At 42.2% G+C, this 24,899-nt stretch overlaps 3 protein-coding genes across 4 annotated transcripts; 1 reads left to right on the top strand and 2 right to left on the bottom strand.

Moving 5' to 3' along the window:
* Window positions 1-47: 47 nt before the first annotated feature.
* On the top strand, window positions 48-7,310 carry srpra (SRP receptor subunit alpha). Its single transcript, XM_041940376.1, has 15 exons — window positions 48-151; window positions 271-408; window positions 719-802; window positions 921-1,084; window positions 1,285-1,445; window positions 1,541-1,703; window positions 1,981-2,131; window positions 2,268-2,386; window positions 2,498-2,619; window positions 2,725-2,811; window positions 3,309-3,481; window positions 4,559-4,772; window positions 4,991-5,154; window positions 5,733-5,831; window positions 5,995-7,310. Exons 2-15 carry the CDS (start codon window positions 286-288, stop codon window positions 6,121-6,123), a joined length of 1,953 nt encoding a protein of 650 aa, XP_041796310.1. The 5' UTR covers window positions 48-151; window positions 271-285; the 3' UTR covers window positions 6,124-7,310.
* A 92-nt stretch (window positions 7,311-7,402) lies between these two features.
* On the bottom strand, window positions 7,403-16,329 carry fam118b (family with sequence similarity 118 member B). The gene is made up of 8 exons (XM_041940377.1): window positions 15,805-16,329; window positions 15,023-15,112; window positions 14,526-14,778; window positions 10,511-10,738; window positions 9,636-9,764; window positions 9,103-9,400; window positions 8,489-8,554; window positions 7,403-8,203 (listed from the first exon to the last, which is right to left on the bottom strand). The coding sequence occupies exons 2-8, from the start codon at window positions 15,103-15,105 to the stop codon at window positions 8,190-8,192; spliced, it is 1,071 nt and encodes a 356-aa protein (XP_041796311.1). The 5' UTR covers window positions 15,106-15,112; window positions 15,805-16,329; the 3' UTR covers window positions 7,403-8,189.
* A 1,256-nt stretch (window positions 16,330-17,585) lies between these two features.
* ilvbl (ilvB (bacterial acetolactate synthase)-like) lies at window positions 17,586-24,726 on the bottom strand. 2 transcript variants are annotated; one of them, XM_041940794.1, is made up of 15 exons: window positions 24,639-24,726; window positions 24,302-24,418; window positions 23,571-23,772; window positions 23,132-23,259; window positions 22,692-22,942; window positions 21,963-22,062; window positions 21,772-21,869; window positions 21,409-21,545; window positions 21,001-21,135; window positions 20,587-20,701; window positions 20,147-20,316; window positions 19,803-19,873; window positions 19,620-19,691; window positions 18,905-19,010; window positions 17,586-18,754 (listed from the first exon to the last, which is right to left on the bottom strand). In XM_041940794.1, exons 2-15 carry the CDS (start codon window positions 24,404-24,406, stop codon window positions 18,576-18,578), a joined length of 1,869 nt encoding a protein of 622 aa, XP_041796728.1. In that variant the 5' UTR covers window positions 24,407-24,418; window positions 24,639-24,726; the 3' UTR covers window positions 17,586-18,575. The 2 variants fall into 2 exon arrangements, with proteins under 2 accessions (XP_041796728.1, XP_041796727.1); XM_041940793.1 differs by having other exon boundaries at window positions 24,302-24,717.
* Between the last annotated feature and the right edge of the window lie 173 nt (window positions 24,727-24,899).

Genomic DNA, 24,899 nt, shown 5'->3' with positions numbered 1-24,899 from the left:
GAAGCTGCGCATGCGCGAAATTCAGGAAGAAAAAAACCGCCGGAAGAGAGCGTCGTTTTCCGGTTCTGCATCTGACGTGTCGAAAACAGTGTTGCTCCGGTGGTGGATTTTACCCGTGGGGGAAATTTATTATCTATTTAAGTATTATCTGGTGAGCTTTAAGAATTTGAAGAATAGGCGCTAACACTTTCAAGGTTTACAGGGCCACTCATTTATCGCAGGCTTTCCGCTTCACCTTCTTTCTCCGTGTGTGTCTGTTTTTTAATCTAGATACGTGGTGGCAAGATGCTAGATTTCTTCACCATCTTCAGCAAAGGGGGGATAGTGTTGTGGTGCTTTCAGGGAGCCGGGGTCACTGAATCCTTCACTGGGCCTGTCAACGCCTTGATCCGCTCCGTGATCCTTCAGGTGGGATATAACGACATGTTAAAACCCTGTGACAGTTGTCTGGCTAACTCGCCGTATGGTGTGGGTAGCTAATGCTAATAGGTAGCAAACGTTAGCTAATTGCGTAACGTTATTGTACTAAACAAGCTACTTTGGAGGTGCAAATAGCATAAAAAACACATTTTTGTGAATTGTAAGCTCCGTCTTGATATAGTTTCTTCTACACTGGCGTCTGTCACATTGTTAGGAAGACACAGAAGGCTGGCTGTAATAGCAACGACATGTGTGTTTAGCTCGTGTTGACATATCGACGCTGTGTGTCATTTTACAGGAGCGAAGTGGGAACAATTCATTCACTCACGAGGCCCTGAGTCTTAAATACAAGCTCGATAATGAGTTTGAGTTAATTTTTGTGGTAAGTCTCTCAGCTGCACACTTTACTGATTACTATCAAACACCACTGAAGGGTGCACTACAAACCTGAGAGGAACATTTCATGTTGAGGGTCACTCTTCTCTTCCCTCCTTGTCCAGGTGGGTTTTCAAAAGATCCTGACGCTGACGTATGTGGACAAGTTCATAGATGACGTTCAGCTCCATTTCAGGGATCGTTACAAGAATGAGCTGGAGCAAAAGGGGGCTTTGAAGCTTCTCAACAACAACTATGAGTTCGAGGATGACTTCAAGATGCTTCTTAGGTAAATCCTGCTCACAGGTGGAGGTGTTTTCTTACAATGAAGAACTTCAGCTGATGTCAAAATGTATTTCCTATATAAATAAAAATCAGTCCAATGAAGTTTAAACGTTTATTTCAGCAGCATTCAAAGATGCTTCATTGACCACAATCTTTTTTTTTTTGTCCTGCCTATGCTGACATATATTTAATGTGTGCCAAAAGAGAAGCGGAGGACAGCAGCAAAGCTCGGAGCTACGTCCCCATGCGGACCTTTAAGGAGTCCGAGAAATCCCAAAAAACTGTGAAGTCAATGATTGAGACGAAGGGTGGGGACAAAGGCAAGGAACAGGGTGGCAAAAAGAATAAAAATACCAAAAAGGAGGGTGAGTGCTGTTGATTGGTTGTTTTAAAGTAGCTCAGTCTAAATTGCTACCATAATCTCAATCCTGACTTGATTTGATATGCCAATCTTTTCCAGCTCCTGCAGCTGAGCCTGTCAAAGCAGATCAAGGCAAGACCATATCCTCTGGGCAGAAGAAGGTTGAGAATGGTAACCAGGGCTTGACTCCTGAGGAGATCATGCAGAAGAAGAGAGAGGAATTCTTTCGCAAGCGCATGGTGGTACCTATTGAAAAACCCAGGTAAAAGAAAATGCATTTGTGAAAGTCAAACAAGATATAATTAAAATAAATGCCATCCATACAGGTATATTTTGATTTAGGCACATTCTACTTGCCCTTTATCAAGACTGTGGAAGGCCCATTTCAGCAACGTGCACAGTTTTGATCCCCAAGTGGATCCTCTTCATTTTGTTTTTTAGAATAGCTAAGAGTTCTTCTGTCAGTCTCCCAGTTTCAAGTATGTCTAATTTCTAATTTCAGACTGCTTAATTCTGGTATTCTGTCATCCTATTCACAGTAAGTCCCCAAAGCCTCAGAAGCCGAAGGAGAAACAAAGGCGTGTTTGGGACATGGGTGGTAGCAGCACCAAGGACCTGGACTACAGCGAAAGGAATGGAGACGGTTCCTCAAATGGTCACGAACAGATGCAGGAAGCACAAACTGACCCAGTACGTACTCCCTCCACTCCACTCCACTCCATTCCAGTCCTAACATGTTTCTAGTTGCAGAGATATCTGTAGTCACATTAATGTTGAAAAGTAAAGGGTCTGTTGGCAAGTTCTTAATGTCCTGGATGTGTTTCAGGGGATGCAGCTAAACTCCATGAAGGGTGACCTGCTGTCTGTGGATTATGAGTCCAGTGAAGAAGAGGAGATGGAGGAGGAAGAAGAGAGAGTGGTTGTCAGTGAAACAAGCAAGACAGGGTAAGTGTAAGGTAGTGTTTGTTTAGTTAATTATAATTTAGTTTAATTTTTGGATTATTGCTAAGGGGTATATTATTATATGTTATTACAGCATTTGTTTGTGGATTTCAGCTCCAAAAAGGGTGGCGGTTTTGGGGGCATGTTTGGGATGCTGAAGGGCCTGGTTGGGTCCAAGAGCCTGACCCGAGAGGACATGGAGTCAGTGCTGGATAAGATGAGGGACCACCTCATCGGTATGTTACCACATCTCTCTCTCTCTCGCTTGCCTTCTTAATTTATATTTATACATTTAAAAGTGCATTGTCTGCTATTCATTATTCTACTTTATGATTCTGTAGCAAAGAATGTAGCAGCCGACATTGCCTCCCAGCTCTGTGACTCTGTAGCCAAAAAACTGGAGGGCAAAGTCATGGGCACGTTCACCAGTAAGTAAACTTTCACATCTCATTAACATACCCACAACAGACTATAGATCCTCAGCCACTTCCTTAAAAGGTTTTATGTTTGGTGTGAGGATTGGTTACAATGCAGTGTGTAACCTCTCTGGCCTTGAAAAGCGTACTTTCACTATGAGTTGGATAGTTTTGAAAATATATGTAGCAAAATATTGTTGTAACATCAGCGTTAGCAGGTGTATGGTCATTCTGTAAACTAATTATTGTTTGTGTTTAAGAGTAATCCATGCTTTTGGTATATCCGAATTTACTTATTAGATGTCTGGGTGTGTTGGAGGTAATGATTCAGTGGGATGTAAATGGAATAGGAGCCAATGGGATGACCCTTTGTGGTGCCCTTACCCTAGTCCAAAAGCTATATATAATAACTATAATGGTGTTATTGTAACTGTTCATGTGTGTTAGTTAATAGCAGTATAGCATGTAGAATAACCCTAACAAAACTTTTTGTGTGTTACTGTTTATAGCTGTGGCCTCAACAGTAAAGCAGGCCCTGCAGGACTCACTGGTGCAGATCCTGCAGCCCAAGCGAAGGGTGGATATTCTGAGAGATGTCATGGAAGCGCAGAGCCAGCGACGGCCTTTCGTCATTACTTTCTGTGGTGTCAATGGAGTTGGGAAATCCACCAACCTGGCCAAGGTGAGTTGTAACCGGTGATATGGCAGCACCTGAGAAGCTTATTATACTAACGTCTGCATTGACTGGAACTGCTTCTCTTAGATGAGGTGTCTGATGTCAGAATGGTGGAGAGCACCAGAGAGAGAGACAACTTTTGCTAGAGTCAGTTGTGAAAAGAGTAATCGGGCGCATCCACTGGTTCCACATTAAAGGGTGAAAATATGTTCAGTTCCTTTTGTTTACTTTCGCACCCAGAAACTTCTCACCGAATGCCTGAAGGAGTTTTCACTCTCAGCAGCATATTCAGATGTCACAGCAGGCTTTTGTTCTTGCAGTGTTTCCTCTTTCCAGTTGCACTTACCACAGCTTTAATTTCACATCAAATGTTTTCACTTTCCAAAGCTGAGAACCTTCTGGAGTTTGAGGTTCAGCTCTGAGAGGCACATGTGAATGACCACCACAATGGCCAGATCACACAGACACCGAGCTCGCTGAGTTTTACTGACTTTCCACTCACTTTCCCTCTCACTTTGTTGACAGTCACAGTGATGCATTGACGTGATAACAAGCACTGCGCCTGCGTTGCATTCATGGACCACTCAGAAGAATGTGTTGTCTACTGTTGTATTTATGAGTTGCCTCGCAGGCTGGATCAAATGGTCTCACAGGCCGCCAAAGGCTCCCCAGTGCTGTTACACAGCCTTTTTTAGATGGATCCCTCAGTTCAGTGCTTGACCTAAATTGTGGTGAAAAAGATGTTTCCATTTGAGTTAATGTTAGGGTTGGGCCACACAGATTAATTAACATCGAAATAATTAGTTCTGCATTATGTCAGGGCAATAATAAGCAAATAAGAAAATAAAACGAAACATTCATTTTTAACATTTATTCAGCAATTGAGATTAATCTAAAGTGAATTTGAATGTCAAAATATCATCTGTAAACATATTTAACAACGTTGAATATCTGCCCAGTTCTAGTTGTTGCATACCCTTCTTCAGTGTAACTTTCTAAGTATTTGTGCTCCCTCTAAAATCCTGTCCACATTATGTCCTATGCATTTTCACGTGAAACACGCTTCTCTTTGTCTTGGCTCAGATCTCTTTCTGGCTGATAGAGAATGGTTTCACTGTGCTGATCGCAGCCTGTGATACGTTTCGTGCCGGGGCAGTGGAGCAACTCCGCACTCATCAGCGCCGCCTGAACTCTCTGCATCCTCCAGAGAAGCACAGAGGACAACCAGTAGTCCAGCTCTATGAGAAGGGCTATGGGAAGGATGCTGCTGGAATTGCCATGGAGGCCATTGCCTATGGTATGTTGAATAATTATTAACTGATAGGATTTGTAGTTGACATGATGCTGGGTTACCAGGAGAATGTAAAGCTGTGGTACCTTATTTATTTGTTTTCTATACCTCAGTTGTAAAGAATGGATGTAGAGGTGGTGATAAGGTGCATAACAGAGTTCCATTAATGCTTAATATCCATATGGTAAATTTTCATGTACACCTTTTGTGTCTTGTCCCTCCAGCCCGCAACCAGGCCTTTGACGTGGTGCTGGTGGACACTGCTGGGCGTATGCAGGACAACGCCCCCCTAATGACTGCCCTGGCCAAACTTATTGCGGTCAACATGCCAGACCTAGTGCTGTTTGTTGGGGAAGCTCTGGTGGGAAATGAGGCAGTTGACCAACTGGTAAGACCACCAACAAATTCATATTTTTTGTTCAGACACGGCGTGCAGTGAGAGGAAATGTAATTGATGACTGACGCCAAGTAGTCGATGTCATTTTTAACTTGCATGAATCTGTGAAAAAGTTTTCCAGGAACTCTCCAAAGTCACAGCTGAATTCTGACTTAACATGTGTGGCGTTAATCATGTGATCAGCTGGTAGAACTTGGTGTGACTGAAGCAGGGTTTTATGATTATGGCTTAATCTGTATACACACCTGGAATGCAGCATGTGTGTTACTGAGTCTTTACATTGCAGTGGGATCTATGTACAGATGCCAGAGTTCAGATCCGCCTTTATTAGTGATAATGACTAAATAAGAAAATGCTGTAGAATAAAATTGATGTTATTCTTAAACTCTCCAGCAGGGGTCAGTATTGTTCCAATGATCTTGTTGAGTAGTGATCAGGATCGTTCAGATGTGTTTCTCCTCTTCTACACTTTGTAAGAGTGAGATGAAAAGTTGGTACTATACATATTAACTCGGTTGTCATCAGTTTACCCGTGACTGACTCAACTTTTCCCTTCCTCGTGTCATCAGGTAAAGTTCAATCAGGCTCTGGCAGACCACTCCATGTCTGACAGGCCTCGCCTCATTGATGGGATTGTTCTCACTAAGTTTGACACCATTGACGACAAGGTATTTTGGTTGTTTCTCTATCTGGCGTTAGTCATGTGATGTGGCCTGTAATTGACCTTTTGAGAGCAGTTAATGATTTGTTTCTGTGGCTGTTTTATAATTTATGGATCATTTCTGGGCGGAAGGTTGATAGCACTCATGCGTCATCATTCCTCCCCCACAGGTTGGTGCTGCCATCTCCATGACCTACATCACAGGCCAGCCTATTGTGTTTGTGGGCACAGGGCAGACCTACAACGACCTGCGCAGCCTCAACGCCCGCGCCGTGGTCAGTGCCCTGATGAAGGCTTAAGTGGCTGCATGTTCTGCTGTTTATTCATCGCCGCAACGAAGCCAACACCTTTGCCACGCTGCTGTGAGATGTTCCAGCCCCGCTAGTCTGCGTATCTCATCCTCCTGCCCCCCCTTCTCTACTTGGCATCAAATGAAGAACTCATGTCATGCAGAGGACTTTATTCTCCCAGTAAAGTGTGCACTTCGAAAGAACATTTTGCAACAAAGCCAGAGGGGCCTCCCTTTGCATCATTTCTAAACTTTTGGGCCTACATTGAAACGTACCTCAGATCAGCGTTCAGAGTTTTGAAACAATGAAGTCACGTCCCAAGTGACATTTTAACTGACTAAATGGACCTAGGTTGTAAATGTCATCAGATTACTGGTTTACACAGTAAAGACTTACAAAAAAAAAATCCCCTACCTAGCATTTTGTCAGTCAGTTTTCGCTTCTTTGTGTCAATGAGGTCAGGCTGTGAAGGCTTGCTGTACATGACGGTTCAGCACCTGCCTGTGCCTGAGGAAAGCTTAGTGACCATAGTGCCTATCTTTCTCCTGTTCACTACACTTACACTACACGAGAGGTTATCCATCAAGAATACCATGGCAGTCCAGGTCAGAAATCTTCTGAGTCTGTTTACAACACAAGTCCAGAGAGTGGGCATGAATATCAGCACTTGAAGTTAGCAGATGTACCTGCCCATCAAAAAAAAAAAAAAAAAAAAATGTTCCAGTAAAGACCAGGCTGATTCTGTGTAAATGGGGCAGTTCATCAGCATCTACTGAACACACAAATGCGGCACAATAGTTCTGGATGAATTGTTCTATGAGAGTCAACTCCCAAAGCTCCTCGCCTACCTAACACATAGCTAACACATTTTCATTACATAATGGAGACTGATTCCTAAGATTAGAGTTGACGAAAAGTTGAAAGATATTTTGTAAGTTATTTTTTTTTTAGTTCTTATAGGTTGTCTGTAGGTTTTCAGAAGACACACTCTGTGTGATCAGCTGGTGTTCTTTGGCCTGTTTATTTGTGTCATCCCCTCTGATTTGCTCTTCATTTGTAAAAGAAATATAAGTCTTAAATATCTCCAGTCCCCTGTAAGTTGTGGTAGTGCAATATGAAAGAATCAAGAGTTATACAGAAGATTTGAGCTAATTTATGAGAATGTAAACATTTCTAAATAAAGCTGCTATATGCTATGACAGCCTGTAAAGTGGAACTTGTTCTGCCGTATGTTGCAGTTTCAGTATTGTCATTATTAGACATGCAAACATGACAGGACAAATGGGATACCAAAAGCTTTATTTTGAAAATAGTACTTATAAATACTATGTCAGAAAACACATGCAAGTATTAAAAATACAAAAAAGGCTTACAAAGAACATTTTCTGCACGGGAGTGGCAAAGTGACAGCTACTGGCTGGGAGCCTCTCTGCTGTGAAAACATTAACTCTTCGGAACTTCTGAGGACAAGCCAAGTCACCATCTACGACTGGGAACATTATTTCCACCCATACCATTCCCCTCCCAGTAGTGTGCAAATCAAGTTTTCCTGGTTTCAGGGCTGAGCATGACAGATACAGTCCTTACATATCGACACAAGGCTGTTTTCAGTTAAGAGCACGTGATGTGTGTTACAGCTTGGACCCAGAACTTCTCTTACAGGGTGCGTCGGCAGGTCAAGGTGATGCAAGTTTGTCCAGCCGCATTCTTGGAAGTCAAAATCCAAGCAGTGAGTCAATGCAGCACATCATGTTTGTGAAGATGAAGTGAGAACATACCATTCAATCATCTGCAGTTTCTTTTTTTTCTACTGTAGCTTCCGAAATGTTGAGCAGCATTTCAATACAGTACAGTGGGACTGTGAGGTTGGGTATTGATGTTGAGTTTTCCCCTTTCCCTTTTTAAACAAGAACTAATAATGGAAAATAATTGACACCTGTCTCCCATGGCCCATAGTTAGTGCTCCTGGATTCCTAAAATCCATTGATTGAAACCACACTTTACTACTCAAAGTAGACATCTCTCGACGGAGCTGTGGATGAAAATGACTGATACTGATCCCGACTGTGTGCCTGTCAAGAATGAAAGTCTGGGGCAAAAAGAGAAGGAAGGGACAGTTGAGAAACAGAGAGCATCAACTGAAATGTTGCCACCAACTGCCATGCTTGGAATACTGCAAAGTCACTTGTATCTTTGTACAACGGGGTACCAGCAGGCCTTTATGATACCGAAAATCAAGAACAGACCCGAGTTTTCTATCTACCAGCATGCAGTAAGAAAACAGAGTCCTGGACAGTGCTTTATTGTAATATTCTGCAAATGTCTCTTGCAAGTAGCCACTGCCTGAAGTCAAAGAGAAACATTCAGTCCTAACCTTGAAGGAGGCTTTTCTGTGAGTTAAAGCCATTCTGCTGTTCCTCCCCATTCTGTGAGGGAGACCCTGTGGGTAAGGAGAAAAAAGACAATTATAAAATGCAGGCAACTCAGATTCTGAAGAAAAAAAATCCCATTTCCCTTTCCAAGGTAGAAGCTGGAAGAAAGCATAGGACTACTGACCACAGTTTATACCCTAAATCAAGTGTGCAACATGGCAGATTAACTTGGTCTTAGCCTCTGCTTCCAGGCTACTTTTAATGCTTCAACTGTGATTCAGCCTGGATTTTAACGTATCCACCAGGCTGAAACTTGTGCTGCTTTTCTTCTCCTAGAGTACATGCACAAACATTAACATTATAATACATTACTGCACATTCTTTAACTTAGTACCCTAGTTCCACTACAACTAGTTTAAGTATTGTAAATATCACCAATCTAAGTCTTTACTGGAGAATGCAGCAGAACCTGTTTTGACAGCATTGATGGAGTGCAGAAATGTAAATAATCACCAGAAGTTGTGTTGAAAGACGTCCATCGGCCTGACGTGCAGAACACGTCCTCTACCACAAACAGACACACAAATGAGCTGCAGTTGACTCTGCGCCTCCTTACCCCAGCCGTTGGTAGATACATCACGGTTGCAGATCTCATTGGCCAGCCTCTCGAAGTACTCGGGCAGGTCACCGTACTCGTCTCCATACGAGATAACCTTGATGCCCTTGTCCAGCATGTTGTCGCGCAGCTTCTTGAATTCGCCCACATCCTCCCGTCGCACAAGCATGAAGTGTTCCAGGTCGGACTTGTGTTTGACCGCTTCTAAGAACAGAGCCTGGAAGGTTGTGTCGTCCACTGTGCGCCCGCAGCCAAGAAACACGAACGATTTGGTCTCATACAGCTTCTGGATCTCCCGCTGTTTAAACCAGAAGTAATCTATGTTATTACACTCAAACAAAAGCAAGCATTTAAATCCATCAAAGTGCTTGGACGGAGGCAATCTGATACTACACCCTGTACTATGCTATAATATAATACCACAGCATGCCATATCATTTACACCACACTACACTGCTGCTACACAGCATTTACCGGAGAATCACGTGCAGAATAATGTCCTTTATCAAAAACATAACCACTCAGCAACTCACCATAACTTCAGTGTTCCTCAGTACATTCTGGTAGCCAGCAGGGTGCAGTACAATGCCACTGGGGTTGGTGTAAACACCGTGGATATGCAGAACACTTAACCTCCGTTTCTCCTGAGCCCACTCCAACACCTAGGCGCGTGCACACGCACACACACACACACGCACACATACTTAACAGTCCATTGAACTCAATCCTGTTCTGGCTGGGCAGGGAGTAAAATCACTGAACAGCAGACAGAGGATATTAGCCCTGATGGAGACAAGGCATAAATACCAGAACTGAGGGGCAAAGCAACAGGTCTCTCAGAGGCTCTGACTTATTCTTACAAATTTGTGTTCTATTTAATGAATAATAAAACAAACTATAAATCAACCAGGGCATAAATGACATGATTGAACAACTGAGATTTTGTGGAGAAACTGGTCAGAAGTGAAGCAAACCTGTTTTACTGGGAAAAGACACGCTTCCCCTTCAGTGAAGTCTTAAGCAAAAGGCAAATATTGTCCAATCAATAAAATCTGACAGCACCTGAGTAATGGCTAGAACTTTAACCTTCCTCCACCTGTCCAGAGACAAAAGGCTCTTTCAGGTCAAAGCATTAAGTTAATTCCTCCAAAACCAGCCAAGAAAGTAACTTCACTGAACTCACTCAGTGCGGTGAGTGAGTTCACCCAAATGCTCAGAGGACAAGATACTATTCAGGCCCATTTACCTGTGAACATTTGTCAGAATATCAACTCCTGGCCTAACACAAAGAACTTACTTTAGCACATTCTTTAGTGACCTTTGCACTTGTCAGAAAAAGCTGATTGGATGTGTTGTGGCAGGAAAGATCAATCAATCAATGCCACAGCATAATCTAAGCACCATTTACCTTCTTCTCATCTGTCAGGTCCAAAGACTCCAGCTTGGTGCCCTGATGAGCTGCATAGATCTCCAAGAGGTTGTCAAAGTTAGTAGTGAGCACCAGCGCGCCGCTCTCCATTAACTGGAGCACTGAGCGCAGTAGGTGTTTGCCTGCATGCTCCATCTTGCACTCCAAATCGTCAAACACCTCATACAGACAGTCCTTGAAGAATGTGGATCGCACGTTGCCTGTTCTCTATGAAAAACAAACATAAAAAAATTACAGGAAAGAATAAGAATAATAAGAATAATGATGTTTTGAGGAGAAGAACTGCACAGTCTTTGTTCTATTGTAAGGGTACATATCCACTTTAGCTGTTTTGTCGTTCTGGAATGTCAAATTTTAAGTTCATCATAAATACTTTAAAAACTACAAACACTGAATGTATAGTGACATCAGAAATAACATGACAAATAATAGAGCTTCACAGTACTTTTTGACATGCAAAGTACAGTGACAACATTACTTGATACAGTTCATGATGCACTCGAGACAGAGGTCCATATGGACTATGTCTACTGACTTATACTGAATTGGATGATCAATCATCAGCCAAACACCGTTAAACAATACTGAATGCAGTATGATAACAGCTGGATGGGGAAGTGCAACAGACAACCAGCAGTACTGTGACCTGATGTGCCAAGAGGAAGTAAAACTCATGCAAATAGCCATCACTGACCCCGAGGCTGAAAAGTGTCACATTTAGGTTCTGAGGTACACGTGGTTTTGAAGTCTTGCTGCATGTAAAACGGCTTTACTACCTCAACTCCTGCCCTCTCACACTGGGAATAAAAAGTAGTAAAACAAAATCTGTACCATTTATTAAACAAAGATGAGAATTTACGGTTTCTAACCTAAAAATTCTGTGTACTGACTAAAGACTGATTCGCTGAGTAACTTCTGGATGAAATCTACTCATGAAGTCATGTACTCCAGGCCTTAGATGTGGGAGAAGAGGGTTTCAACATGCTTTTACTTTGCTTTCAAAAGACTTCCCACTGGAGCTCCAACTGGCATCTGAGTGCCCCATCTTACTCCCAGGTGAGACTTCAGGGGTGTGTCGTGTGTGCACCAGTTTTCAAAATATCTGCTCAAGGGCAACTTTGTTCAGCATCAAATACCCCATCACCCTCTCTGATCCTGTCCACGGCTCTTTAAGTAGCAACCCACATGCGGCCTGAGTCTGGTAAGAGATTATGGGCTGTGACTTTACGGTCTAAATCTCACCCTTACCTGGCAGAGCCGGTTGTAAAAAAACAGAGGAAAAAAGAGCTGGGCAGCTAAGAATAGCAAAGGGCAGAGCGGCAGTGACCAAGGTGATCCGAGCACAGGGAAACGCTCTGCTCACTTCCAGAGATCACAGGCCTAATGGGCTAAACAGCGGGAGTCCTTTCGACAGGAAGAAGCTCATTATCCACATCTAGTGTCTACAGCACCCATCCTGATCACCGTGTCCTTAGACTGTCTCAGGACTTACGTAATGATAAACAAATGAAGCACAAGCAAACAACTCTGTTTTCTAAATACTCTTCCTTAACTGATTTTTAGTTTGATTTCATTCAAAGTTCTATGCAAGCTCTGGACTGCACTATTGTGGACATGCATAAAGTTAACACAAAGTAGAATAGACAGCATTAACAGTTGCTGACATTTCATAGGTCTGTTGCTACTGAAAAATGCCTTTAATACTGTGATACAAAGAGCAGAAAGCCTGATCCTTTCCAACAGACAGTCATGGGTAATTTCACAATGACAGCTGAGTTGGGGAAAATAAACCACAAACGGTTTCCTTTTAAAGCAAGGTACACAGAGGGCTTTATCATTTATGATAAGATTATCACCAAAATTACCATCAATATAAGGGCCAAATGTTTCCCCCACTGACCCTGTGTGAACTGTTTAGATTTTTTTTGCCTGAAATGAGCAAATAAACTAGTCAGCAAAGTAGTAATTAGCCTTGTTTTTGCCGAGGTCAAAAGGTGAGAGGATTTACAACAAAAACAGTCTCTTTGAGTTTTAACTTCAGATTACCCTCATTACCCTGCCATAATCAGTCTGATACGCAATTCCAGAGAAACGGGGTTAAACTCTCACAGCCCCCTGTTAACAAGAATAAACTGGACTCTTTCATACCCTCATATGGTTTAGCTTTCTTCTGGTATTTTCATATTATGACATATTGTCTAATACATGGCTTGGGGGAGCACTATGATTCACTCTGCTTCTCTTGGGTCCAGGTCCAGTGCTAACACGTGTGCCTAACTGCAATATTGATAATATTTGCATGTGGGGTTTTGTGAATGGAGTCATTATACACTCATGCGCTCCAACTTACATACTGCATGCTTGCTGTTTGGGTGGTGCTTTAGCTATGTCTGAATGGAAAATCCGGGCTGGGGGTCTGTAGGTTCACATTACTCTATGCTTGTTTTTTTTTTTTCCCTCAGTGTGCTAGAGCCTGCTATGTCTGTAGGTAACAGCAGTGAGCTGGTGCCTGCACAACTGTGGATTGAAATAAACGCGATGGATAAAGCCATAAACGCGCTGTTTGTTCCGTTTGTGACAGGCTGAGGGCTGAAACAAAGCGCATTTTATCAATGTCAAAGGTGCGATGAGACATGACTAACACAGGAGGCAAATGGTGTTAAGGCTCCCATCTGCCAGCCCTGCTCCAGACCAGACCGGTCAAAAAGAAGGAGAGTTGTATGGAAATCCAAACATGTCTTTATCCATTTCATTTCTCGCAATTTGTTTGTAACAATAGAATACAATAGAATCAGTCTTTTCTCACTCAATACCATTTTCTCTAAAGTAGTAGGGAACAGTTAAATAAATGTTGCAGTCTTCTTCAGCGTGTGAAAGCTTGTCGGGGATAGTGATGCAGTGTGAGAATCATGGTCAGACAGCAGGATTTTTCTGTCGTTTTGGTTGGTTCATCAAAACAAAGCGTTGTTTTTAACCGTGTCGGTCCATCTCTAACACAGCTGGATTAATTTTTGTTTGTCTTCTCTGCTGTCGCATCGTGTAACACAGTCTTATCTACTGCTGAGGCAACTTCAGTGGGAAATGAAGACTGCTTGGCGTTCTGAAATTACTATAAATATGTACATAAATGAGACTGTGGAGAGTTATGAACTGAAATTGCTATTTTACATGATCAGTCATGCAGCCTTATTCACAACTGCAATGTCGCTACAAAACAGGTGGTTCAATTTCTATTCTTAACCAGAGGTCACATATATGATGTCCAGCTTGTTGTTGTTCATCTGAACTTTGATGCATAAGTTTTTAGTAACACCAAACGACCAAACTGAGCACCAGACTGAATAATACAAACATTTAAAAGCTGCCACTGCTTCAATAAACATAGTTTTCGGAGGTTCTTTCCAATGCAGGCTGCTGTTCGTCGCAGCGTTACGCATTACTCACCAGCAAAAACTTAATCTGTATGAACTTTCAGTTTGAAGTTAATTTTTAAAAGTCTATTGCAAGACTTTTTTGGGTGCATAGAAAACCAGTTCAGTGCAGGTGGGTATACTGTATATATGCTTTAAACCTAGATTAAGTTAGGGGGGTTAAAAAAAAGAATTGCACTGGTGTGATTCAGCTTGCTTGCTTTATCAAGGTTTTTTCTCCCTTCAGGGGGCCTTGAAGAATGCAATGGTGGTAAATAAGAAACAGAAAAACACAGCCTGTGTCTCGCAAGTGTGGGTGACTCCACATCACCTGACTGAAATGTTTGTCTGTATTCACCAAAAATAAATTCTAAGAAAAAGCCACACAAACAAGCTTTGTGTCATTAGCTATATGGTTTTTAAGAAGATAAGATTAAGATGCCTTACCCCAATCCATAAATGTTGAAACAAAATGACCCTGGCTGAAGAAAGGACAGTGAGCTGGCAGTCTGTCTGCCATGTGTTTGTACATGTGCAACAGGGTGGTGTGGAAAGGAAAAGCGAGAAAAAAGGCTCAGGCTTACCGGGGAAAGTTTCTGAATGAGGTCATGCGCCACATGCACCAAATTCTTATCTTCCTGCATGTGCTTCTGGAAACGCCGACTCTCCTCCTCCTCCAGTAGGTCAAAATCATTGGCTGCATCAAGCAAGGCCTGGATGAGGCCTTTCCAGGAGCGGAGCGCAGGGACCTGAGGGGCCACTGCAGAGCTTACCCCCGTGCCAATCACCAGGACAAGCTCGGGGGCTCGCTTGGTCTTCAGGCTGGGCAGCAGTTTCCTTTGGGGCAGGCAGAGATTGAGTGACGATGGTTCCAGAGACGATGTGTCCCAAATCCTTCCAACAGCATGAAGGTTAAACAAACCATTTTCAAGCAGACTAGCATGCAGTGCGGAACTAAAACCTACCTTTATTTAGGATTGGCAAAAATAAGGAACTTACAAAAGATGATGAATCGGCCCTGTTGACAAAGCTGATGCACAGGTCATGGGCAGAGTGTGCAGCTGGTACCACCTGAGCTTACCTGGGCTTTTTTGCATTTGAGTCTGCATCTTGGGAATCAGCTGCAGGTCGCTTCTCACTTTTCACCGCAACAACGGAGGCCATTCAGCTCCTGTAAGAGAAACATGATCAACCACATGCTGATTCTAGTTCATCCACTTAAGCTAACAATAAGCCACAAATGACAACAACTCTGGACACAAAAAACATGTCACATGCACACTGGCTGTCATCTGTGACACTCCTCTGTTAACAAGCACAGCATACTGGAATGATGCCATATGTGCAATTAAAGTTGACATACCAATCCAGGTCAGAGTGTCATGGCAAATGGAAACGGTGCTTCCACTTGTCATGTTTAACACTGTCTTTATCATTTTGCAAACAGGAAATACTTTATAAATATCCGCCTGGCAACACAACTTGCCTGTTGACATATGCTGTTAGTCATAACACAAAAAACACAACCTCCAGCAAGGCTATTGTTTCAGGAAGCCGTAACAGACCAGGTGACGTCAGCTACAGTAGTTAACTAGCTAGCTAAGATAGTTAGCTGGTGTTTTCCCAATTATTTTCTTAACTCCAACATTAAGTCATTGACCCAAGGGTCCGGCAGCCATATGCAGCCAGATAGCGTTAGCGCACAAATGGGTCCATAATACTAATATTAACATCAACGTTAATTTCTGAAAAGACAACTAATCTTACCAGTAACATGTCACATAATCGATAAAACGTTACTTCACAAGCTAACGTGATCGCTAAACGCACAGGGTGAATTTAACAAACGTTGCCATTACTTACCTAAATATTGGTACGTTAATGTCCAGCGTCTATTTCTGTTCAAGCAGCTGCTAGTCCTTTCTTAACTCGAAGTAAGCGACAGTCGTTTCTGTATTAACCACGCTGGATCGCTTGGAAATCGTCTTGAGTTCGCAGCATTTAGCCTTTATATTGTGTCAATGCTAACCTGATGATAACTTAGCGTCGGGACAGTTAACTGATACTGTATCTCGACAGAATAGCGGACAATCAAAACCCTAAAAAAACAAAACAAAACAAAACAAAAAACTATCGTCAACTAACAACTATCGTTAAGCTAACGTTAGCTTTTACTTCCGAGGTTGTTAAAAGGACGCAACAACCTGAATTTTACTTGTCATTCTGAAGGCATAGTGACTAAAGTGGTATGTATCTGTCATTAACCACTTAGCCACAAAAATGTCACTTGATTGCACCGGAGCACCGTTATACACCACAAACGCTCTCGACTCTCCCGATTCTTCTTCTAAACATTGCCCCTCATGTTTAAGTTTTCCGAAGCTGTTGAAGTCGCCGCCTGCTGTGATGTGAGCCCGGTCTTATGATGCATTCAATGCTGCACGGATAACTAAGACAACCCTTTGTTGTCCCGCGTGAAAATTAGTCCCCCTAACATTCCGATGGTAAAATTGATACGGTTGATAAATATTGTTTTGTTCTGTATTACTTATATGCATACATTCATGTACTTAAACTTTTAATCCTAATAATAATAATAATAATAGATTTTATTTATAACGCACTTTACATTCGAATACAAATCTCAAAGTGCACAGTACATGCAACAATAACAATAAAAGCAACAGTAGCAGTAAAGATCCTTCATTGTATCACAAAATGTATCAACCCCTCTTCATTTTTACGGCAAACAACAACCCATTTACTTCCAATTTCAAAGCTAGGAAAGGGAGATTTACAAAGAGCACGGGAAAGCAGCAAAAGCAAAACCCTTTCTGACCACGTGACGGCAAGCACGGGAAAGAGGCTTCACAACAGAGCTCAACCTATGGCACCACATACTGTAAACTGTTTACACAGCGAACTGTTGCTCCCATGCACTGTCTGCATCTGTGAAATTACTGCGCCGACTGAGACAGCGACACTTTTCACTTTCTTATGTAGCCTCAATCCCAAATCTGTGGAATCAAATATATAATATCATTCGGAAATCAACCAGTCTGTCTTGGCGTTCAAGGCCTCGTGATGAGAGAATATGAATAATATAACAAACAAAAAAAATAGTCTCTGGACTTTCACGATCATGTTCACTTTATTTAAAATCCAGAGCTTCCCTAATTGAGATTAATACCATACTTTAGTTTCACTTGATGAATCACTAAAAACGCTGTTAGTTGAGATGGTTTTTATCGATACACTCAATAGCTAAGGTTTTCTCAGATGGTTTGTTGTTTTTTTACTACGTACGCCCCCCCTCACACCTTATGCTAAACATGAACACGTCAGCACAGGCTGCTTCGGCAAAGCTTCTACTAGCCCGCCACCTCCTGTTCAAAATGAGAACTGCATTTTGATTCATTTGGGTCAAAAAACACTTGCTATTTAAAAATCCTTTGCCTTTTTGTCTGATGTAAACCAGGTTGTATGTTTTGTTGAATGTACCAAAAACAACTACATACAAATATGTTACTGTGACTGTAAAACCAGGGACATTGAAAGTAATGCATGGTTAAAGTCATTGACAAACCTTTGCTTAGATCATTCAAAAGCCCACTCATTACTCACTTTCTTTTTTTCATTTTATTTGAGAATCTATCCAAATTAACATTTCATGATCAAAATTTGGACACACGTCCATCAAAATATCAAATAAAACATCAATGGAGTGAGATGGAGTGAAATGATGCACTCGTGTTCCACCTGGTGAGTAATAAGTTAAAATCATAGTGCAATACATATTGTGTATGGGCATATTTTAAATCATAGCCCACATCAGCGCATACAAGTTAGTATTAAATATCGTTGAAATGCATAACTCAATCAGCACACACACTTTCACTCTATATATGTCAATGTAGTTGAAGACACATTCAATTACAAGGCATATCAATTGTCTATGTTCGGCATTCAAAAAAAAAAAATCCATTTAACACATTTTTATCCCAAATCATCAACCGATAAAGAACATTACAGCTGTAAGAATTGTTGTATCCTCATAAAAAGCCTCCGTGTTCATTAGATAACAGGAGAAAAGGCATTCTGGTTGCATCTAATAACTTAAACCAATGCTCTCTCACACAAATGATTCGCAGTCACGGGTTTATTTGCAAGAAATATCTGTTGTAATAGGTTGTGGGAAGGTCAACTCCACAATACTGGAGAGATGAAATCCCTAAAGAAAGCAAGGTTTTTTCACTTTTCATTCTCTCCCTTCTTAAAATGCTATTATTATTAGAAGTAGTAGTAGTATTAGTATTATTATTGTATTAATAATAATAACAGTCGAGACTTAGGTCTTTGCAGATGTTTATGAGTGAAGTAAGTGATATTGCAACCGATGGTTCATAAACTCTGATAGGAGATCAGCATACTGTTGTCATTTCCTATCACTGAAATGAAATATGGCTTTAAGTGCACAAAGGATTAGCATAGGTTTGCTCAGGGCTGGGCTCTACACAGCATTCAACAGAATCTTCTTATTCTCTAAAACCCTTCATAGAGCCTGATTGTGAAGTCTATGAAGAGCCAAAGGGTAAGGGAAGAGGATTGCAACGTTTTAAGAAATCACAGCTTCTCTATACAGAGATAGAGCCCTCTCTAAAGTCGGTCTTCCCTATCAGAACATTGAGAAGTACAGCTTTGCCCTCCTGGCTCTCCTTCTGAGCCTGTCTGATGATGTCATTTAGCCTGTCCTCGTCCTCACGCCCTACAATGTAGCCCTTACCACCGTAGCCATCTGCCACTATGTGGTAATCTGCAAAAAGGAGAAGAAAATGTCATTTGCCAGTTAGTAACTGCTCCAAAATCATACATAAATCTAAATTAAATTTGTTCACAGTGTATAACCTGTCCATATTCTACATGCTATCACAGCCACCACACAACATCCTATGCAGAAATGTACCTGTAAATGCAAGGCCACATGCCACGTTGCTGCCGAGTATGGGAACCTGCTCTCTGGATATCTGACTCCAGCACGCATCATTTCCCACCACAGCTATAACTGGTGTCTGGGGAAGAGGATAAAGGAAAGGAAAAAAAGGCACATATGAAGGGAATGCAACTGGTAAACTGTCTAAAGCAGAAAAGTCTATGACAGAGTTTCAGTCATTTGTAAAAGTCCATTTACCATCGCAGCTGCTGTACTTCTGTTAAGTCTGAATAAACTGTTACATTACAACCATGTTATGTTTCCTACAGACAACTAGAAGACAACTTCTAACATAGTGATCAAAACAAATATATGATACTACATATATATTATCAGGTATACAGCACTGCTGCATTTCCATTACACAGGATGTGGACAACACTGACTGATTGACATCTCATCCATACAACCATGTTCCACCCACATATGTTTTTTCTTGTTTTGGCTGATCAGACCTCCTCTCAGGGCCTGAGTGGGCACATGCCAACTAAACTTATTTAACATCTACCTCGCTCTCCTGCTGCACCTGTTCACGCAGGACAGCTTAGGCCAGAATTATTCTTATTAGTAGGCTGAGACTGATAGTGGCATGTTTGCAATACTTGCTCTAGTATTACACATTTACTTTAAATAATAGAGGTGCTTACATACGTACTTAGAATGTAAGTGTTGTGATGAGGGATTTTACCTTGTGTCTAGTGAATGTGTCAAACTCAGCAACACTGTATCCCAGGGAGCCGTCACCATACACTATCCACACCTGATAAGCACATAATGTAGCATTTTATTGATAATAAGTGAACACTTATCAATGGATGATCAGACAAAGCACTTTCAGAAATCGGCATCAGTCGATCAATCGATGCTATACCTCAGACTCAGGCCGGCACAGTTTTGCCCCAAGGGCAAATCCTCCTCCAACTCCCAGGGTCCCAAAGGCTCCTGTAGGGACAAGGGACAGCAAGGTTATGTCCCTATGACTGCAAAGAAAACATGAATACATTGCTACAGTGCAGACTTCTGACTATGTAGCGCCTGACTCATCTCCAGCAGCACAGTGTTCTGTGCACTACTGTAACCTCTGTGTGTAGCAGCAAAAAAAGCAACAAATCAACTGATTTAAAATGATTAATTCATTGTGCAGGCATTACAAGCCCCCACTCACATTTAAATAACTATACATTAAAAAATGTTGTTTGGTCTAAGAGATCTAACCTGGATCTAGCCAACGCATAGGTCCTCTTGGTCTCATTATATAAGCAGCACTTCCAACAAAATCACCCCCATCGGCAACGATGATGCTGTCCTCTGACATCAGCTCATCCACGCGGTGGAGGACTTTCAAGGGATTTAAGTGGTGTTCGGTCTTCTCATCAGCTTTAGCCCTTGAATAAAAAATATTCTAGTTAATGCAATGGAGAAATGATTTTGCATCCTGCATTGCATTTGCATGAAGATTACATAAATTGATGGAATTGTGCTCGCATTCTCGTAATTAAAGATTTAACTGATCAGGATCAGAATGATTTTTAATCATTAAGAGCAGAGTGTAAGTTAAGAAGAAATGTGTTAAGGTGACACTGATGGCTTTAAAATATATGCTGGCACACACACACAGAACAGGGACCAGGGATCATCACCTCTGCTTACTGTACCTGTTTGTATTATCTTTGGTCAGATCTCCTGCTTTGAGGCTCTGAGGCCATTCCTCTGGACAGCGATGGCCCTTCAGGCCTTTGGAAAGCCGCACTAAGAATGAACCAGCGTCACCTAAAATAAGCAGATATTTACATTTTAGAGTCGAACCATACAACTGATGCATTTGTCCTTTGGTGCAATTGTAGAGTACAAATCAGAAGTAAAAGGTGTTTAAATTCACAATGCTTAAACAATATCATACAAAATGTATTTTGTAAATACAAAACAAAAACTGGACCCAGTGACAAAAGCTGTGATTTCTAATTGTTGTCTAAAATGGCTTATTCACCACTAATTCCCAGAGATGCAAAATAAGACATTTTTAAGGGTTCATTATGATCATGCATCATGATGGTACCGTGTGAACATACCCTGAATTGCTACGGTTGGTTTCCAGAACATGTCCGAGTTCTTCAGCAGCTGCGTCTTGTCTCTGTTCACAGCGATGATCTTACTGCGTCTGTTAAGCACTCTGCCGTAGCTCAGCCTGAAGTCACACACAGTGCCTGCAAACACAACTCACAATGATGACATTTCTACACGGATGGGTTGCTCCTGGCTGTACTGGCTACTTTGAAAACAGAGCTCAAGCTCTAACTGTACCTTAACAAACATAAAATGAATTCTAAAGTTGGTTTAAGTTCCTTTTAGCGAGGAGCAGCTGTCATTCCATGAAATGAATTAATTATCTCCCTCCTGTCATCTTATGCTAACGTTACCTTCTGTGAAACAGGATGTTATTGCTATGTTAATATAGAGGATTTAACCTTATGTCTGACCTGCTAAGAGCACCAAGTCGGCCTCCTTCAGAGCATCTCGCCTGTTCTGCCTGATGTGGATGGGACTGTCTTTACCCAGCATGCCACGGGACATGCCCCCAAGGAAGCAGGGGATGCCCAGGTCCTCCAGTGCCTTCCTAAAAAAAGCAGGAAAACATTTTTGACCAGATGAGCATCGCTAAGTAAAATTACAAAACAACACTGAATGTGACCAAACAACTAATGATGAATTTGAGTACTTAAGAACATTTTTAAGCACTAACATATCAAGTGTCAACAGTGAGCAACCACATAGTAAAGAATGCAAGTAAGACATATGATAGAAAAATCGAGAGCAGAGGTCCATAATACATTGTCCTTTACCTGATACCATCCGCTGGAGTTGGGGGTAGTGTTGCTTGGCTACCAAGAAGAATAACAGGTTTCTTGGCTCGGCTCACAAGTTCTATGCACTTTTGTAACTGAAAGAAAGACAGAAAGAAAGACAGCAAAACACTGAAAAAAAATCTGTAACATTGGCAATAATACTACTTTAACACTGCTAGCAGTCCTACCTGATCGTCCGTGGCTTGTGGGATGTCAACAGGAAGTGGAGACACATCTCTCGTCTCCCAGGCTCCAGCAAATAAGTTCATGAGGTGGTTATTGAGGTACCTTACAAGAAATCAGACCACCGTGTGAAAGCATTTTATTTGAATTATTGAATTTTTGCAGTTATTTGACAGCTGAGAGTGACGTGAATCATGGGGAGTGAGAAAGCGTTCAAGGTTGTATAAAGCATCCAGGCCTGACTCAAACCAAGGATGATTACACTGTATGTGTTCTAGACGTGTGGGTTCACGGGACACCCAGCAGACTATTCATTTATGTCTAACAATGTCAAAATTCTCCATTTATATCCAAATCCATTCATTTACAAAGTGAATCTTATTTCATGCAAGTGTAATTTTAGATTCCTCTCCAGTTAGATGGTCTTCTATACTTTCTTTATGGTATTTCATATACACTAAATCAGGCATGTCCAAACTATTCCATAAAGGGCCATGTGGCTGCAGGTTTTCGTTCCAGCCAAGGAGGAGCACACCAGGCCAACCAATCAACATCAAGGGATCCCTTAGTTATCAGCTGAAAAGTGAGATCAGCTGATTAAATGAGTCCAGCCTGGTGCACTCCTCCTTGGTTGGAACGAAAACCTGCAGCCACACGGCCCTTTATGGAATAGTTTGGACATGGCTGCACTAAATAGTAATGTTAGGTGTGGACAGGTCAAGCTGGTAACATACCATGAGACAATTTTTCCCATCAGGCCTTTGGGAGGGTTCTTAACTCCATACTCTTTGGAAACAAGATGGAAGGGATAGAGCGTATCGATGGGGAACTCTATGAAAACAGGACCAGGGGTTCCCGACTGGGCGATGGCCAGGGCTTTCCTCACAGTAGGCACGATCTCCCTGACAGTCCTGATGGAGGCACAGAACTTACACAGCGGTTTGAAGAGAGACATCTGGTCGATGTCTTGCAGCGCTCCTCTGCCCTGTAACACAAATACAGTTGACGGAGAGGTTAGACAATGAGGATGAAACATAACACATTTACAGGGCTGGCATACACTGTATCTAGCAGCAGCAGAACCCACTGCTCTATTAGACTATTTTTGTTCTGTTATTTTATTCCACCTGCAAATTCCCCAACATATTCGCATCAGTATTTCAATTGACTCCACCTGAAGTAGTGTGCCAGCGGCTCCTCCAATGAGCAGCAATGGAGATTCAGCCATCTGAGCATTCTTCACTGCTGTCACTGTGTTGGTGAGTCCTGGGCCGGCAGTCACCGCTGCTACACCGACGGTGCCTGGTGGGGAGGCAGTCATGATCACAACCAGTCCCGAAAAACACACTCACGACGGACTCAGTGTACTAACTCTACAAGAAACTACTGCAGTTTTAGCTAAACTTAGTACTGTACCAGGGCTACTGTCATCCAGCCACAATTAATGCTGTTAGTTACACCTGTTTGACAGGTCAAAAACAGGCCTACATCAAGACACACCTTACCAAGAAGACAGCACACCCAATTCCTTTCCTTTTCATGAGTTGCTGTCAAACATGATATGAGCTCAAATAAGACAGAGGGTCATATGTTCTATCCTTGTAAATCCGCACCTGAGAGTCTTGCCACAGCATCAGCAGCGAAAACAGCGGTGGCCTCGTGTCTGGTGTCCACAATGCGGATGCCCACCTTCTCGCAGGCCACCAGGATTGGTGAAATGTGTCCACCAACAAGGGTGAAAACATACTTGACCCCATGGGCGCGGAGCACCTCCGCCACGCTCTCGCCACCATGCCGGGGACTCTTCGACTCGGTCTGAAGCGAATCAGAGGGCAGAATAAAAGCATTAGAGGAGGATATTTAGATGAATCCTGTTGCATCGCTGTTTAGCAGAACACAAAAGGTTATCAACTATGAAAAAAGAATCTCTGGCATAGATAAACAGCTATCAGTGTGAGGTGATGGACCCTGTAAAGGCCACCTGTCACATTATCTCTTCACTCCAGCAGCCTTTCATATTTCACAATGACCACATATTGTTCTGGCGTGCTGTGATGGTTTGCCTCTGGGCTTTGTGCAATCCCACTAACAGCCTGCGTGCTCTGATGGCCTTTGTGCTGGAAAAACACAAGGCCGGTCAAAGGTCACGTGAGTTGAGCCCATCTTAGCGTTCACCTTTGACAGTCCACAGTGCACAGGTGGCTTTCTCGCGGCGTGCACGGATCGTGCAGCCGTATTTGCTCGGACTGACCCGTGCCACGCCGCTTTTTCATATAGAACGCACGAGGAGGGAGGAGGAGGAAAGCATGGAGGTTGTACTTTCAGTGCTGAATTGTGATCTTACCTTGTGAAACAACTGGTAGAGTAAGCCAAATTTGTAGGCTGCAAACACAAGCCCTCCCAGCGCAATGCCTGCAGAGCATCCAAGAATGGCTCCAAATGACTCCATGTTAGAGCAAACCTTTATTTGTCAAAACAAAACAAAACAAAACAAAAACAAAACTCAACTTAGCTAAAGTTAATATCCAACCCAAACCCTAACTGGTCCCGTTAAGCAGCGGAGCTCGGCTAGGCTAACATACTGTGGAGATGATCCCACAACAGCGATAGTCACACTTCTAAAGTCGTAATTTTACCGGTGCCTTGTCTGTGAAAATAAATAAAAATCTCAAATTACTGACGGACGGCTGTGAAGGACATGGAGTCGACTGTTGTCCACCTGACCGAGCTCTCTTCCCCAAATTGCTGTGGCGACATTGGATCAGCGGATATATTTACACGTTAAGCTAGCTAGTACTACATGTCAAACTTCCGGCTATTGTTTTCAAAAGAAACTCAACAACGTGCGTATGTTACATTATTGTGTTTTATATTTCGTTTTCACTTCACATGTTCACAATGCACACCCACATTCATATAGTCATACAGGCAATGAACGATAG

This window comes from Chelmon rostratus, chromosome 7 (assembly GCF_017976325.1).
Source record: "Chelmon rostratus isolate fCheRos1 chromosome 7, fCheRos1.pri, whole genome shotgun sequence".
NCBI classification, from domain to species: Eukaryota; Metazoa; Chordata; class Actinopteri; order Chaetodontiformes; family Chaetodontidae; genus Chelmon; species Chelmon rostratus.
Note: the sequence above shows the minus strand (reverse complement) of the source record. Positions and strands in the feature narration are given on the sequence as shown.

Excerpts from the sequence above, each read along its gene's own strand:
- srpra (XM_041940376.1), top strand. The coding sequence starts at position 286 with ATGCTAGATTTCTTCACCATCTTCAGCAAAGGGGGGATAGTGTTGTGG. Across the intron at positions 4,773-4,990 it reads CATGGAGGCCATTGCCTATG|CCCGCAACCAGGCCTTTGAC; the intron begins GTATGTTGAATA and ends TTGTCCCTCCAG. Across the intron at positions 5,155-5,732 it reads ATGAGGCAGTTGACCAACTG|GTAAAGTTCAATCAGGCTCT; the intron begins GTAAGACCACCA and ends TCGTGTCATCAG.
- fam118b (XM_041940377.1), bottom strand. The coding sequence starts at position 15,105 with ATGGCCTCCGTTGTTGCGGTGAAAAGTGAGAAGCGACCTGCAGCTGAT. Across the intron at positions 9,765-10,510 it reads ACCTGACAGATGAGAAGAAG|GTGTTGGAGTGGGCTCAGGA; the intron begins GTAAATGGTGCT and ends GCACGCGCCTAG. Across the intron at positions 8,555-9,102 it reads TGTATCTACCAACGGCTGGG|GGTCTCCCTCACAGAATGGG; the intron begins GTAAGGAGGCGC and ends CCTTACCCACAG.
- ilvbl (XM_041940794.1), bottom strand. The coding sequence starts at position 24,406 with ATGGAGTCATTTGGAGCCATTCTTGGATGCTCTGCAGGCATTGCGCTG. Across the intron at positions 22,063-22,691 it reads ATGGGAAAAATTGTCTCATG|GTACCTCAATAACCACCTCA; the intron begins GTATGTTACCAG and ends ATTTCTTGTAAG. Across the intron at positions 19,011-19,619 it reads ACACATTCACTAGACACAAG|ACACCAGTTATAGCTGTGGT; the intron begins GTAAAATCCCTC and ends CCTCTTCCCCAG.